The sequence below is a fragment of the Solea senegalensis genome, linkage group LG14, assembly GCF_019176455.1.
Source record: "Solea senegalensis isolate Sse05_10M linkage group LG14, IFAPA_SoseM_1, whole genome shotgun sequence".
NCBI lineage: Eukaryota > Metazoa > Chordata > Actinopteri > Pleuronectiformes > Soleidae > Solea > Solea senegalensis.
This window is the reverse complement of record NC_058034.1, coordinates 15,166,123-15,178,844: the sequence shown is the minus strand read 5'-3', so window position 1 is coordinate 15,178,844 and position 12,722 is coordinate 15,166,123. Positions and strand designations below refer to the sequence as shown.

At 41.7% G+C, this 12,722-nt stretch overlaps 1 protein-coding gene across 3 annotated transcripts in view; it reads left to right on the top strand.

Moving 5' to 3' along the window:
• dennd1b (DENN/MADD domain containing 1B) overlaps positions 1-12,722 on the top strand; it is a 97,943-nt gene that overhangs the window by 83,784 nt on the left and 1,437 nt on the right. For 2 of the 3 annotated variants that reach the window (XM_044044702.1, XM_044044700.1), the window contains 6 exons: positions 505-545; positions 2,098-2,133; positions 2,610-2,666; positions 3,763-3,852; positions 11,576-11,661; positions 12,027-12,249. In XM_044044702.1, the coding sequence (XP_043900637.1) occupies positions 505-545; positions 2,098-2,133; positions 2,610-2,666; positions 3,763-3,852; positions 11,576-11,661; positions 12,027-12,249 (533 nt within the window). The remainder of the gene's footprint in view (positions 1-504; positions 546-2,097; positions 2,134-2,609; positions 2,667-3,762; positions 3,853-11,575; positions 11,662-12,026; positions 12,250-12,722) is intronic. The other variant, XM_044044701.1, reaches the window with a different exon arrangement.

The window sequence follows — 12,722 nt, the reverse complement described above, 5'->3', positions numbered from 1 at the left end:
ACTATGTGTGTACTGAGAAAGATATTTTAAAATGTTCAGTCGTGAACCATGTGTCTCTAGCTATTGTGACTATGTCACAGTGTAATGTGAACAGCAGGGTGTTGAAATTAGAGGGAGCTTGAGGGTAAGATGCCTTTGAAATATGTAAAATTGCCCTTGCAGTTCAGACAATGTCCCCCCAAAAAAAGATGGTTAGCTTTTGCAACGCCTGAGTCAAACAGCCAGCATACACAATAATGAATTAAAATGTGTTTTAAAAAGTCTTGAAATTGATTTGAGAACCAGGGTTATAACCCAATAGATGAAACAATGTACAGTATTTGCCAACATTTGATAAATTTGCCCTAGAAATGATCTAACAAGCCCCTGGAACATTTTTCACAGCGGAAAAAAATCTATCTACCCTGATCCATAGTTTCCTTTGCTTTTCAATGTTCATACTGCGCCGTTGAGTGCAGAATACTTTTAATAATCCTTTTGTCCTGTGTTTTATTTCTCCCTCAGGTAATTCAAAGTCCTATCAGCAGTGGATGCACACAGTAAAGGTACACACAGATTGTTGTGCATATCGTGCCTAAACGCTTTCATCTTTGGCTTTTGTTGTGTTTCACTCATTTCATTCTTGTGTTCTATTTTAATTGAAAGCGTGATTGACACAATGCAGTTTGAAGTCTTAGTGTTGCCTTTGGAATGAAGGGGCTGCCTGAAATGTACGGATCCAGCTTGAGTGCACTCTGGTGTGTGAAGCGGCGCGTGCAGCAGGACAGTGGAAGCAGACAGGGAAGGAGACAAAAGTGATTTGACGTGACAAGACGTCCACCAACATGACATGTTGATCTGGCAGCAAACACAGGCGTTACTCTGCTGAACCGACCCAAGAACATAGATCTCTCCCTCCTTCTGTCGCTTTCCTCCTCTCCTTTCTCTCTTTATTTCTCTCCTTCTTTTCATCTCTGTCACAGCCCCCCTCTGTCTCTCACTCACTGAGTAGCTCTCCCTCGCCCTCCCTTTCTCCCCACGCCTTCAGCTAGGGCTGAATTAGTTCTCTAGAGTGCTCTTCAAAGGTTTGTTAAAGTTCACATTTCCTGACTGACAGGGATCTATAAGAGGGGCCTTCACCTCGGCCCCTCTCCTTCTCTCCCTCTGCCGACTTCTGAAACCCTGTCTGCCATTTCCTCTGTTTAGCCGTTTAGCTGCCGCTTTGTGCTTACACTAAAGACCAAACACAGAGAAAAGAGTGAGACGCCAAAGGAGAGACGCCACGACTCGGATACAGAGAAGGAAACAGCCACACAGAGATATTGGGTACTATAATGTCAGTCTGCAGAACTCGGTGTAGAAAATCAATCATGCATAGTCCCTTTCATGGCTGTAGTAGGCTGCTGCTACTAAATAAAAACCTCCTGGATGCTATGAATCACACAGTTTATCATGGCTCAGCAATATGATACTTTGCCTGATGGCACCACTTTTTGTTTTACTGAGGTAATACCACAATAGTATTTAGTGTTGGTTGTTCTTCTATTGGGTTTGGTGCACATCACAATATGGGAAAAGTACACTTTGCCACTGTAAAGACTTAATTATTAAAGATCTGATAATAGAAAGACATAGTTGCAGCCCTAAATTTCACAGTAGAATGTTTCATTGTATGCAGATGATACTTTAGTGTATTTGTTTATTCACAAATTATTGAAATGTGAAAATATTCACATTTAGGAAGCTGAAAAATCAGAGAAACTTCTTTTAAATATTTGAAAAATAACACTCTACAATAGTAGAGACGTGAAACCGTCCTCCACTGATCAGGAAGTAATCAATATCAATCAATATCAATATATTAATTTAACATCTTCAAAATCACTAAAAAATCACAGAAAACTTGACGCTCCACCAAAAAACTTTCTTCAGTGATTAAGTAGCAGATATTTGTCTTTTTTTGTTTCTGTCGACTGTTTTCTCCATTAATTCATTACTTGTTTGGTCCAAAAAAAAAAGAGTAAGAACTGATAATAAATTTTGAGTGTGTGTGTGTAAATCTGTGAAACCTCAACATGTATCGACGTACACGACAAATAACTGTCTTTTCTCTTACAGAGAGGGGGAGCACTCATCAACACAGCTGTGACAAAGGTATGTTCTCCTGCACAGCAGAAGGTGCTTTTTAAATACTATATAATTGAATCCTCACGTGTTGAAAAATCCATTGAAAGAGACTCCGGCTGACATTTTGCAGGGTTATTTGGGAGGGAGAAAATGATTCCGTTTGCTTGAGTGTATGAAAATTAAAAAGTGTGTCTCTTGCAATTGGTCATGGAGCAAGTGGGAGCATTGTTCCTGACAAGTGTGCATTTGATGAGCAGCACTGTGTCATTATGTGGTGTAGGATAGGTGGTCAGGCTGCCCTTTCATGTTATCACCTCCTGTTAGTGTGCAAGGCTTTCTTATCCAGGCTTTTGTCTCTTGTGTTTTTGCCACAAGGATCAAAGCATTTCTTGATGTTACATGAAACCAGAACAGAATGTTAATGCAACATGTTTTGATTAGTAATCTGCTTGTGTTTCTGTCTGTGTGTGTGTGTGTGTGTGTGTGTTGCTTTTCCCACCTAGGCCAAGAGTCATGCCAAGAGGGGCATCCGGGACATTAAGGGCAGACTTAAAGCCAGGGTGAGCAGCGCTGACCTTCACACCTCTCTGACACACACATGTGCACACACACTCATACAAACGTACATGCACACATACACATCATTTTCTAGACACATTCACACCCCGTCATAGAGGCAAACGGGAGAGGCTGGTTTTATATGTAGCGTGAGATCCTGACGCAGCGGCTCTTAATGACTGCTGAAGCCTAGTTAGCGCTTTGTTCAGGCTGTACATTTTTAACCAGCGCTCCCCTCTGGCTATGGCCTGTCATGTCATCGGCACCCGAGCCCCTCTTTCTCTTTTATTGTCTGCATATTTCATCAGATTGCCTGTGATTTCCTCAAAGCTAATGTAATGAGGTGTATGTTTCCATAAGCCTGATGGATTTGATAAGGCAATAGAAGTTTGATCTGTCAGTGGGAAAGTGAGAAGCGAGGGCACTGATGATGAACAAGAGCAAGAGCATGCGGCGTTAACGTGTGCGCACACAAACACACGCACACACACGGCAGAAGCAAAAATGAGGGGCTGAAATCTATTTGATTTTGAAGTCAGACTCTATTAGCCAGTGCGGTGAGAAGACAAATTAATTCAAGTTTCTAAAGATCACACAAACGTATGGAAATCAAACTGCTGAGAGGAAATTACCATTGGTGTTTTTGTTACCTGCTGTTTACGATGCGATATAGTGTATATCTTATTGTCAAAAATAATCCCAGGGTAATAAATATTGCTGTAATCCTCACTGTACTCTTTACTATATCTCCCTAAAACATTTTGGTGTAAGATTTAGATTTTACCAGCGAGTATTCAGAGAAACAGAGCAGTGTACTGTGTTGGAGTGACTAAAATAATCCACAGTGAACATGTAGATTAGAGTGTTTCATTTATGTTTCAGACAGAGCTTTGGGTCAGTGACACAGGGGAGCAAGTTGTAGTACATTTGCCGAGAGTAGGAAAAATTCAACTCAAATCATAATCTCCTTAAATTCTTCCATTTGAATGGATTCGCTTCACACGCCGCAGATTATCCTTCGAACTAACTGATGTTTCAGTTTGAAATTCATTTATGGCACGAATCATGTGAGACTCGCATGCTTCATTTTCCTCTCAGGAAGAAGAAGAAGAGGGAGTGATGGTCTGCGCGGGGTCTCCCACTAGCACCAAGAGCCTGTCTCCAAGGAGACTGCAGAAGATGAGACGGGTAACACACACACACACACACACACACACAGAAAACGAGTTAACTACATTTACACCGACTTATCCTGCCATCCTCCTGACAAAGATGCAGCACTCTTTCTGTCATTGCTCTTTTTCTCTCCATCCTCACATTTTTCTCTCTCTCTTCTTCTTCTTATCTCCCTCCTCACTCTCTCCTTCCCTTCTAACGACTCTTGGAAGTACAGTAGTTTGTCAGGGTGCCAAATGTAATATAAGCACTTTTTTTTCTGTCAACACACTTGTGTTGTACGTTCAGTGTTTTCGCTGTGAACAGCACGGACAGTAGAGGCAACTCATCTGCTGGTCAGCATTTCCTCTGAAGAATTTGCTGGTGCACCATAAGTGGATAGCACTCTTTTTTTTTCTTTGTTATGTGCAGAGCTGACAGATGATGAGCAAGTACGTGCACGCTCACAAAATACACAATCATCAATAAATGTATCAGAAGAGTTGAGAGCATTAGGAAATTATGAGACCCTGAAGTGTAGTGTAAATGAATATGTTCGCTTATATTTCTTGGCGTTGGAAGTTTAGGTTTGTGTAATTAAAATTGCACACTGTACAGTACAAACACATGCAAATAGCCCCGGGCATACTTGTTATATCTCACACTGCATATTGCATCTATACCTCTGTAATCCCAGCTGGGGCTTTTCCACATCTTACTGCTCAATTTAAACAGAAAATGACAAATGGACTTTCAAATCTGTCCAAAAACAAAAAGGAAAAACCTGCATGCACACACTGACATTTTGGTCACAGTCATGTAAAAGTGTGATTGGGAGAGTTTGTGCTGTCTCTAATTAGCATTGTGCTTTGTGTGTGTGTGTGTGTGTGTGTGTGTGTGTGTGTGTGTGATCAAGCTGGAAAGTCTTTGCACAGAGGAAGGTGTGACGGCCGGGGAGAGGAGAAGAACGGCAATTAGGGTTTTTCTAAAAGCCTCCTCGGACACGCTCCCCCCAGCTAGGGCACACACAAAGATGGGCTCACACACACACACACACACACACGCGCGCACACAGATTAAAAGTTAACATGCAATTGATTTGCACACAACCCCAAACACACATATGCTGTATTCAGGCTGTACACGCCTCTGTCGCTGCCACTGAGGCCTGTTCATTGCCACAGTAACGGGTCCCTGGGGACAACTGGAGGAGGGGGGGGACACAGGACAGAGGATTGCATGTCCCCTAGCACTGGTTCTGTGTGTGTGTGCGTGTGTGTGCGTGTGTGTGCGCGTGTATATCTCTCACCATTAGATTTGTTGTTGTAGCAATGCTATAATGACCATACAGTATACATCACTTTGTTGGAACACGTCCAGAAAATACAGGAAACATGGATGCAGTTTTCAGCATGACCATTGTCTGTCCTAATATTTCATGTCGTGAATAATGTCTATTTTATCAGGTTTATTCAAGACATGCTTGATCATTGCCTACACATGTTGTATATGAGTTCAACTCATTGACAGTTTGCTAATATATAAGAGTCACATCGTTCCAATCCAAATGAATTTGACAGATGTAAAAATGACAAAGCAGGGTTCGGGTTAGTTTGCATATAACTGTATATATACTGTATATATACTGTATATATACTGTATAGGGTCCATCAGTTCCTCTTTAGCTGTAAACGACAGTCTTCTCAGTCTTCCCTTTTCACATGGCCGTTTTAAGTATTTAATCCAGCATATTACCTCAATTCATGTGCATTCAAATCATTCTAAAAAAAAAAAACACACTTGTTTTTTTTGTGTTTGGTAAAGTCCTGCACTCCAAGATTCTTTTTTCTGTCAAATAAAAACGAAAGCTAAAAATGGAGAAGCAGAGAAAGCCTCGATAATTTATGGCCTGTCAGTGTGCACTAACCCCTGAAAGAGTGAAACTCTTCAAAAACATTTGTTTTTAAGAGTTTTTGGAAGTGTGCGTGTTTTTGTTTATGAAAAACCATTGGAAAATTATTTGGCAAGAGCATAATGAAGAGACCTCTTTTTTTTTTTTTTTTTGAAGTTTCTTTTCTGGCTTTCCTTTTTTCTTTATTTTTTTTACCTGAATGTTTACAGCACACCATATTTATATTTCAGGTACAGTGCAGAAATGATGGAGAGTAACACACCTACTGTTGTTATTCTCTCTTATCTCTCCGTCTCTTTCCTCCCTGTTTTTGTCTGAGATCGCGTCCTATGAAATCTTGATGCTGTTGTTCTGCGCACAACTGTCTTGACCAGGTGTTTCCTGCTCAGGAAATTGATCTCAGTGGGACTCACCTGGTTAAATAAAGGTTAAGTAACATGAAGATGCACACCTTTATTCTCATAGCTCCTCTTCAATATCCATACATTCACTTTATCATCGTTAGGTCCAACATGTGTCTTAGTACTTGTCCGTCGATGTCAACAACAGTCTGTATTTCTGAATCTTAAATTCCTTAAATAAGAAAAGTTCCTTGGACTTTTGCCCCATTGCTGCACCACCTCTCTCTCTGTGTAATCTTTGTCCTCAAACCTCTCCTTCATCTGTGGGATAAATTCGGGAACATGTCATCAGAAGCGATTTAAGAGATTCCAAACTCCTGTATTAAAGAAGAGCCTTGTTACACTTTTATCATCTCATCGTTTTTTAGCAAACACCGCTAAGGCAGTCCTTGAAATGAAGTGAATGATCCTGGAGAAGCTCCTTTTAATTAATCACAGCAAAAATAAATCAAGAGTTATGAAATTCATATTCTATTTGATCAGCCAACACATGTACCAAAGTGCTGCTGCTGTCATATGCGTATATATTTGAGCCGTATCCGACAGTGTGGGTGATTTGTAGTGTTTGGTGAGCTTGTAGATTAAGAATGTAGGAGTAATCTTTTTTGTTTGACAAAAACAAGACAGAATTGGACTGTGGACTTATTGTCTGATACAACAAACAACAGCCATTGTTCTGGCACCTGTATGCTTTTGTCTGTGTGTGTGTGTGTGTGTGTGTGTGCCACATCTGTTTTTGAGATTCTGTATGTAATACTTTTTTATATATATTTGGTGTGTGTTTAATGTGGTATTGTGCTGTAAGCATCTGCACCTCAGCCCTTTTGTACATCCCTGTGTGTGTGTGTGTGTGTGTGTGTGTGTGTGTGTGTGTGTGTGTGTGTGTGTGTGTGTGTGTGTGTGTGTGTGTGTGTGTGTGTGTGTCTGTGTGTGTGTGTGTGTCTGTGTGTGTGTGTCTGTGTGTGTGTCTGTGTCTGTGTGTCACACACTGTGTGTCACACACACATTTAGCAGTGTGCCTCAGGTTGCAGGCAACAGAATGACAGCTGTTTAGAGAGCAGAGGAGAGTCGAGGTGGGAACAGTGTTATGGGCAATGACAGCCAGCAGGCCTGGGCCCGGTGCTCAGCCTCGGGCTCTGAACTCTTCACCTGTTGAGGCTTTAGCAGTATCAGCCTTGGAAAACACCACACAGGTCCATGATGTAAAAACAGAGCATCAAAGTTACATCAAGGGACACACACTGTATGTCCCCACATGTTTGATTGACATGTTCTCTGATTTTTCAACCTCTAAAACTGAAATATTTTCTGCGTTCTTTGCCTCTGTATTACAGAAACCTGAATAATGTAATATCTATTTGATATTTGAGGCCAATTGTAGGTTTCTGAAACACCAATGATGACCTTTGATGCACCAAACAAGTTCATTATATGAGAAAATTATTGACATTAATGAAAATGATAGTTAGTTTTAGCCCCAGTGTGTGTGTGTGTGTGTCGCTGTGTCTGCATGGGTGAATAACTGTGATGTCCATCAGTGAGAGACAACAGTGGACACATACTTTATGTACACACTGTACCCATGTCTTGTTGTGTTCTGTTACTTTATGTTACCGTGTTGACCAATTCATCATGAAGAACTATTGTCTAGTAACACTTGCATGTATTTTAATACAGTTACTCTTAACTGTACTTTATAGTCAGTGTATGATCAAAATGCTATATTTGGACAGCACACAAAAGTGATGTGATGACTTTCATTTTAACATTTATCTAATAATTCATTTACAAAATGAGGATTCGTAAGTGATTCTTTGATGTAAAATAGTGCTCGTAATAATTCAAAGTTGAAAAAGAATAGCTAACATGCAGTGTGTGTGTGTGTGTGTGTGTGTGTGTGTGTGTGTGTGTGTGTGTGTGTGTGTGTCTGTGGTGGGGCATGTGTGTGTTTACATGGTTATTTGTTCATGTTTGTAGTCTTAGTTCCCCACTCCAGAGAATTGAGCAGCTTTCTCCTCCTCACTGAAACCAAAGTGCCACCTCCTGGCTCTATCGCGCTACTGCACTGCAGCCAGAAAGACACCTGGTGATTTCACTCGATGAGTTTACTTGTAACAGAATGAGCATAATTCACATTCTCCTTCTTTTATGGCTGCTGTTTTAAGTCAAGGGAATGTGGGCTTTCAGCAGCAGCCAGTTGGACAGAAAACGAGTAGCAGATCTTGCCTCAAACGTTATCCCCACACCATCAAGTGAGCAGCTCTTAAACAGGCAGACACAGACTTGGCCGTATTTCTGCAGAGGCTCTGCCTCTCTCCAAGGTTTGTTTGCATTTTACCGGAATCTCTATACACAACACTGCCAAGCTGTGAGATCAGTGCCCACTCAGAAATACCATATGAAATATATAATGTAAGACTGGCTATTAAAGTCCACTAGCGTCTGGACCTGTCACAGAGAGCCACAGTTGTTCTGCTTAACCAGTCATGCAGGGAAGGAAGGGAATGGGGGGGGAGTTTGTTTCTTTAAATGCAGACTTAAAATGGATGATGAGTATTTTCCCCTCATAACCACAATGATAAAATGTAATTTCTCGGATCAAGTCTGACATTTTTAAGGCCCTTCTACATTAAATACCTTTTGTTTATTACATTAGGAGGCCCACGGTATAAAAAGGTTAAAGTAAAGGATAATAAATGTTCACAATTTTTTTTAATGTAATAACTAGCAGCGAATGTTCCCTTTTTTAATGTTTGTATGGATACGTACAAAATGGCACAATAAAAAAGAGACTTTCTTTCTTTCTCAGATCATGTTAGTTTTACTGAAATACCCTGACCTTACTATTTGTTATTGTTTTCATGTGTGGAGCTCCTGTACTGTATCTCCTCCTGACTCTTTGGCTCTCGTTCTGCGTTCTGTGCAGTCTCTCAGTTGTGGTGGTGAGGCGGGCAGCGAGAGTCAGGCAGACAGAAACAATGACATCTGTCACCGACAGTCGAGTGATGGAGGGGAGGAAATGGGAGACAGGGCGGCATGGAGGGAGGAATCGCCTTTTCATTTTTTTTTGTCTTTCAGCTTTCCATTAGCCGACAGTGAGAGGCTAACGAAGGAGCAGCATGATAATCTGTTGTTCTTCTATTTCATGCTTTTCACTGTCCTGTCAGGCCTGGGGTTGGTAGCAGAGCTGTCACAGTTTCAACATGGGAGGCGTTTGCACTGAATTAGAATATCTCAACATGGATATCGAGATTAGAAAGCGTTTATTAAGTTTTTTTCTTTTATTTTTTGGTTGCTGTTTTTTTTCTACAAGGACTTATTATTGATCTCAGATTTATCACTGAAGGAGCGGTAACCTAATACCCCGACAAAAACACACTTATCTCACACCACGGCCGGTAAAATGAATGCAGCATGTTGGCCATTTTAAAAAAGGCGGAAAAAAAAGGGATGTAAACCAACTCCTGTGCTAAATTTGGCGCTGCTATCGTAAAACGCTTAGTTGTTGTAAATAGTTTAATCTTAACTGCTGCACTAAAGGGTCACAGTGAAGAGAGGGAATGACAAATTGATAAAGCCGTGAAGAGAGCTACCATCCATTTACTGCTCCCTATGGAACTTCCTCTCAGGCAGACGGCACCAGAGCTGTAACCAAGATCTGAGGAGCAGGCTTCATGACCTGTGTCTGGTTGTGTTTGGGTTCACCTTGCTTTGATAAACACCTAAATGCAGAGAGAGGCCCCGCGTCCCCATACACATATCTGTCACACAAATGAAGTGACTGCATGCAACATAAACATACAGTGCATGTGTTTGTAGTTTTTGTCAGGATTTCTGTCCAGAGCTCACCCTCCCAAGTGTCTCACAGGTGCATCTCCGCTCTGCCGGCCTGCTCTAGTTGGCTGGCATGTGGGCCCTTGCCCCAGATTTACGGCCCTGACACAGGAATCCATTAAAGGCTGTTTAGGGATCCCAGGCCCGAGCCCCTCTGAAATCTCTTTCATTATAGCTCCAAGCTACCATGGAAGAGGAGAGGCTGCGCCAATCAGCAGTGCCACCACATGTGTTCGTGTTTAGCTCGATGGCTGAGAGGCTTATATGGCTACTGCACACATCTCCTCTTCTGACTTTTATGGAGAAAATGGCACTTTAACTCTTTTTTTTTTGTGTGTGTGCTTGCGTGTGTGTGTGTGTGTGTGTGTGTGTGTGTGTGTGTGTGTGTGTGTGTGTGTATCTTCACTGGCGAACACAGGCCCTAAATGAGGCCAGGCCAGTCACGTTACATTCGCCTGTCTGGCTGGCACCATCAACAGCTTGGTTCACGGTTCCACCACTGACCGGACCCCCTCACCATTCCCATCATTCTTTAGGTCTTCAAGGAATCTTTCCTCACCTCTCCACATTTCATTCCTTCCTCTTTTTTTTATCCCCCCCCCCTCCATCTAGTCCTTGTTTCTTACTGTGCTTCACCTTAGTCTCAGATTTTTCAGCTACCAAAACCACAATGCAAGCCCCAAACCGTATTGTCCTCAGTTCTCTAACACATTCTCTCTGCCCTGTGTGCCTTTAGCGTTAAAAACAACCTTTCTGTTCAGTTTTTGGCTTTATTAATGTGGCTAACAAAAGTTTACTAAAAGAGAGGAGAAGCTGTCTGTACAAAAGAAAAACCCTGGACATGGAAGCACAATTTGAGACCAAAGAAAATTGTCATAGGAGTTGAGGAAGTGGGCAAAAAAAAAAAAGAGTGAGCACTCAAAAGTGAAAGATTGTATGAGCATAAGCGAACATGCACGCACAGTGAGGGAGGAACATGTGCGTCGTAGTGGAAGGCATGTTAATAAGTGGCCTGGGGGCAGATTTGGGTTCCCATGGGGAGAGTCCTGCCCCGCTCTGTAAAGCCTCTGACTCTTCTTAAATCGCCCATTAAACACGGTACACAGGTGGCTTATTAAAGTGTGTCAGACAACTACAGGACACACTGATCATTCCCCGCACAGAAGTGACAAATATAATCGCGTGCATTGGTGTTGTAATACAAATGACTTGTTCTGTTACCCGCACCTCATCTCACAGTGCCTAAGTAGTTTTTAGCTCACTTATAAAGCTGAGTTTGACTAAAAACTGCAGACGAATTTTTAAAGGTTTTTATACCTACACTCAAATTTGGCAAATTCAGTCCCAAACCTGAGAGTCCAGGTTCATTAAGACGAGCCATGGCTGCTGTCATACGTACCTACCAAACACAGACATGCATCTTTTTTTTTTTTTTTTCAATGAAAAGCTGTTCTGGGAAGAAACTAAATATTCTGTCTGGACTCCATGTTTCTCAGGAGCCTTGTATCTTTAAGCGGAGACTTCCACAGCTCCGTTTTTTTTTTATTGTTTTATCATATTATTCCTTTTATTTAACGGCATCCACTTGCTACATTATTGTCATTAACAGCAGAACCTCCGCAAGTCTCCCATGAGCATGGACCCCCGAGATCTTGGCTATGGTCTTGATGATGATGAGCTAGACAGTGCAAGCAAGTAAGATCTCCTCTTTTTATTAAGTATTACCACCACATGTATTTGTCTTTGTAGCCATGTTTATATTAGGTATGTATGTCATGTATGTACAGACAGAGTAACCTTAACTGACTGATTCATTGTATTTAATCTGGCGGCCTGTTGAAAAGCAGCTTTTTGTCTTTTTACTAAGGATAACACTGCCCCCAAGTGGACAGTATTGGTAAAAGCAGAATTTCACAGAAATGATATGTCATGCATTGAAACAGTTACAGTTCGACTTAAGTGAAAGTTCCCATCATGAGCTAACATTCGAAAACAGAATTGTCGTTCAAAACGTGGCAAAAGGACGGACTCTGTCACTGTCGTCTCTCTTCGAAACACAGAATCTCCTCAGAGGACAGTGGGGACGTTCCGTCTTACACCGAGGACAGCGATGACTCGTACTCGCTGGAGCTCGACATCGACTCGTCCAGCTCGGGTCAGATGAACCTGCTGGCAGAAATCCTGGACTCTCTGAACACCACGACGCTGGAACAGGGAAGACTCAGCGCAGCCAAGAGCCTGGACTTCTTCAGGTCCATGGATGATTTAGACTACAAGACCCCGGTACGCAAGAAACTATAGAAGACGCTATATACTGTATATAGTGTATAGATATATATAGATTATGAGGCAATATAATCTTTGAAAAGTTATATGAAGTGACCTCTGTTCTGCATCTGCCGCAGGTGAAGCTGACTTTATTATCGGAGTGGATGTTGAGGTGTTTACATGTATCAGTTCTTGAGATTAGAAACTTTACCTTGAGGCTGAAGTTTACAGGTCAGACACTGTGGAGAGGGAACATCTCCACACAAGCTGAGACCATCTCATGCAGCAGTCTAATACCAAATACCACAAAAAGTGAATTGTTTATGTGGCTTTTTGCTCATTGATACATAAGTTATTGAGAGCAAGGTCAAAGGTCTTGAAATTGTTTCAATAAAAGTTTATCTTTGCATATTTTGTGACTGTTTTGTTGGCGTTAGGGGGCGTGACATTTGTATCTTCCATCTGAAGGTGAGCACGGCAGAAAAAGT